Source organism: Oratosquilla oratoria, chromosome 19, assembly GCF_046742065.1.
Source record: "Oratosquilla oratoria isolate Oo_2021 chromosome 19, ASM4674206v1, whole genome shotgun sequence".
NCBI classification, from domain to species: Eukaryota; Metazoa; Arthropoda; class Malacostraca; order Stomatopoda; family Squillidae; genus Oratosquilla; species Oratosquilla oratoria.
The window spans coordinates 57904430-57906929 of NC_134795.1; the positions used below are offsets into that span (position 1 = coordinate 57904430).

The 2500-nt window shown below is 35.6% G+C and overlaps 1 protein-coding gene across 1 annotated transcript in view; it reads left to right on the top strand.

Moving 5' to 3' along the window:
- Positions 1-2500, top strand: part of LOC143035924 (beta-alanyl-bioamine nonribosomal peptide synthetase ebony-like) — a 16130-nt gene that overhangs the window by 11279 nt on the left and 2351 nt on the right. Inside the window, exon 6 of the mRNA XM_076203139.1 lies at positions 1152-2500. This exon is cut by the window's right edge and continues 2351 nt beyond it. Coding sequence (XP_076059254.1) covers positions 1152-1289 — 138 coding nt within the window. The 3' untranslated portion in view covers positions 1290-2500. The remainder of the gene's footprint in view (positions 1-1151) is intronic.

Here is a 2500-nt window from a genome sequence, read left to right on the forward strand (position 1 = left end):
CTAAGGCCTACACTAGGCAGTTCCATCTCCCATACCACCTGTCATCGCTATCCATAAATTTATCTAATCTTCTCTTAAAGCAAACAATTGATTCAGCGCTCACTACTATACTCGCTGCATCGAAAACTGGCCGTTGGGGCGGAGCACGGGAATTCCCCCTGTGTTGCCACATATAATTATTTTATAATTTTATTTTATTTTAAAATTTATTTTATAATCTTATAATGTTGCCACATATAATCATGTTATATTTTTTTGTCACACACCACCACTGGGGTAAAAATCAAAGCAATGTTTTCTATAGAAAGGTTTCGTTTCCTCGAGTCGTGGACATGGCATATGAACGGGAGAGAGCGACGTTGCCACTCCATCCCTTCTCTGGCCACGCCCCCACACTGTATTCAGAAAGTATTGCATCCACACGCACGTTCTCGCCATGGATAAATACATTATAGGTATATATATATATATATATATATATATATATATATATATATATATATATATAGAGAGAGAGAGAGAGAGAGAGAGAGAGAGAGCGGACGGGTGGGTGGGCGAGCCGCGCGGGGCGTGTTATCTGTGGAGATATGGCAACACCAGGAAATTACCTAACCCCGCCTTAGCGGCCACTTTTCGTTGCATCTACTATAGATGGTTACTAAGACTATTCCATTCGTTAATCACTCTAATAGTAAACCAATTCTTGCCTTTTTCCTTCTTAAACCTAAATTTGTCCAATTTAAATCCATTACTGCGAGTTCGTCAGTATAATACAGATTTTAGTAATCATACAGTATTTGTAAATAATTCACGTTTTACCTTTGAGGACTATGATCGTGGATGATGGGCTTGACCCGTGATCCATGGCTCTAATCCTTACGCAAGTACACAGACCAACATCTGGAAATAAAATGAATAAATTTAGAGAAATATAAAGAAATGAATAAATAATAAGATTAGATAATTACATCAATAGATAATAGATAACAAATAAATCAATCGATGAATAAACAAATGAACATTAAATGAATGAAAGAATATTTAGTAGATAAAATAGTTAATCTAAAAAAGTAAATAGATAAATGAATAAATAGAAAATAAAGAAAGAATAGATTAACAAATTTGACTGTCTCCATTCTCTTCCACGACAGCATGTGTGTGACGATCTTCTGCATTACACAGTATTGGCTGACTACCAGGTGAACCTCTGGACAGCCCCCGACGGTACGCAGCCGTTTGCCAAGGCTCTCGACACCCAGCGTGCCGTTTGCACCGTCAAATACATCTAGTGGCACGCCAGTCTTCTCCAAGCATTATCTAAATTCCTTGAGCTGTTGTAATTCCCTGGTCGTTTAAATTTTGCGTGGACGTGATGTTATTTTGTATCGAGGCATCTGGTTGGGTGGCGGTTGCTGCGCGCAAGGTCTTTTGACCAATAGGAACATGGTTTTACTATTACGTCAGGAAAAGGGAGGAGCGGTGGTCTTTATTCTGTTGGTATTGGTGGATTGGTTTTTCTTGAGCCCTTTCGTTGGCCAATCAAATGTCTTGATACAGAAGATATTGTCAGTGGAAAGGTTGTTATGAACATTTTTGCATTTTACACGTTGTTTACAAAAGTGGCCATAAAAATGTCCTTTGATTTGTTTTATATACATACCATTTCAGTAAGAGGAAATATTCTAACGATTTTTATACGGACACTTTTTCATTCGTTATACATATCCCTTTCTTGTTCATTACATTTGAATTCGATTCTCATTTTCCCCCAAGAACTTTCATTTCTTATGGACAAGCGTCAAAATACTACAAACCAAAGTCAGGATGAGGTTCTCAAGTACACAGACTAACATTGTCCAAATACCCCGCTTACTCTAGAGTTAACTCAAGCATTATAGTGGAGACTTTATTCCCAGATACTACACTGTAGTTTAGGTTGTGTAATGAGAATGTAAACAGGATAGCCTACCCGATGATCTACGATAGAAAATAGAGTTTGATCTTGGCGTAAGCGCTGTGGTCTAGGTCCTTTGTAAGACATCAGCTTTAAGGAACACAGACACACGCATGCACGAACACACAGAGACGTGGCTCTACGAGTATAACTCTTGTTCTCCATGTTACAGTTTGGTAAATACAAACTCACACATACACACATATACACCTTAAATAAATAAAAATATATAATAATAATAATGATAATAATAATAATGATAATAATAATAATTGATAATAATAATAATAATAATAATAATAATAATAATAATAGTAATAATAATAATAATAATAATAATAATAATAATAATAATAATAATAATAATAATAATAATAATAATAATAATAATAATGATAATAAAAGGAAATTGTCTTCCATAGATTTGTAATGTGATAATCTAACCACACTTACCTCCATGAACTGACCGTGTATGACATTGTCATGTCACAGAATACGAGAAGTCGTGAGTTGAGTACGAGTCGTCACCGGTTCGCATAATTTCAT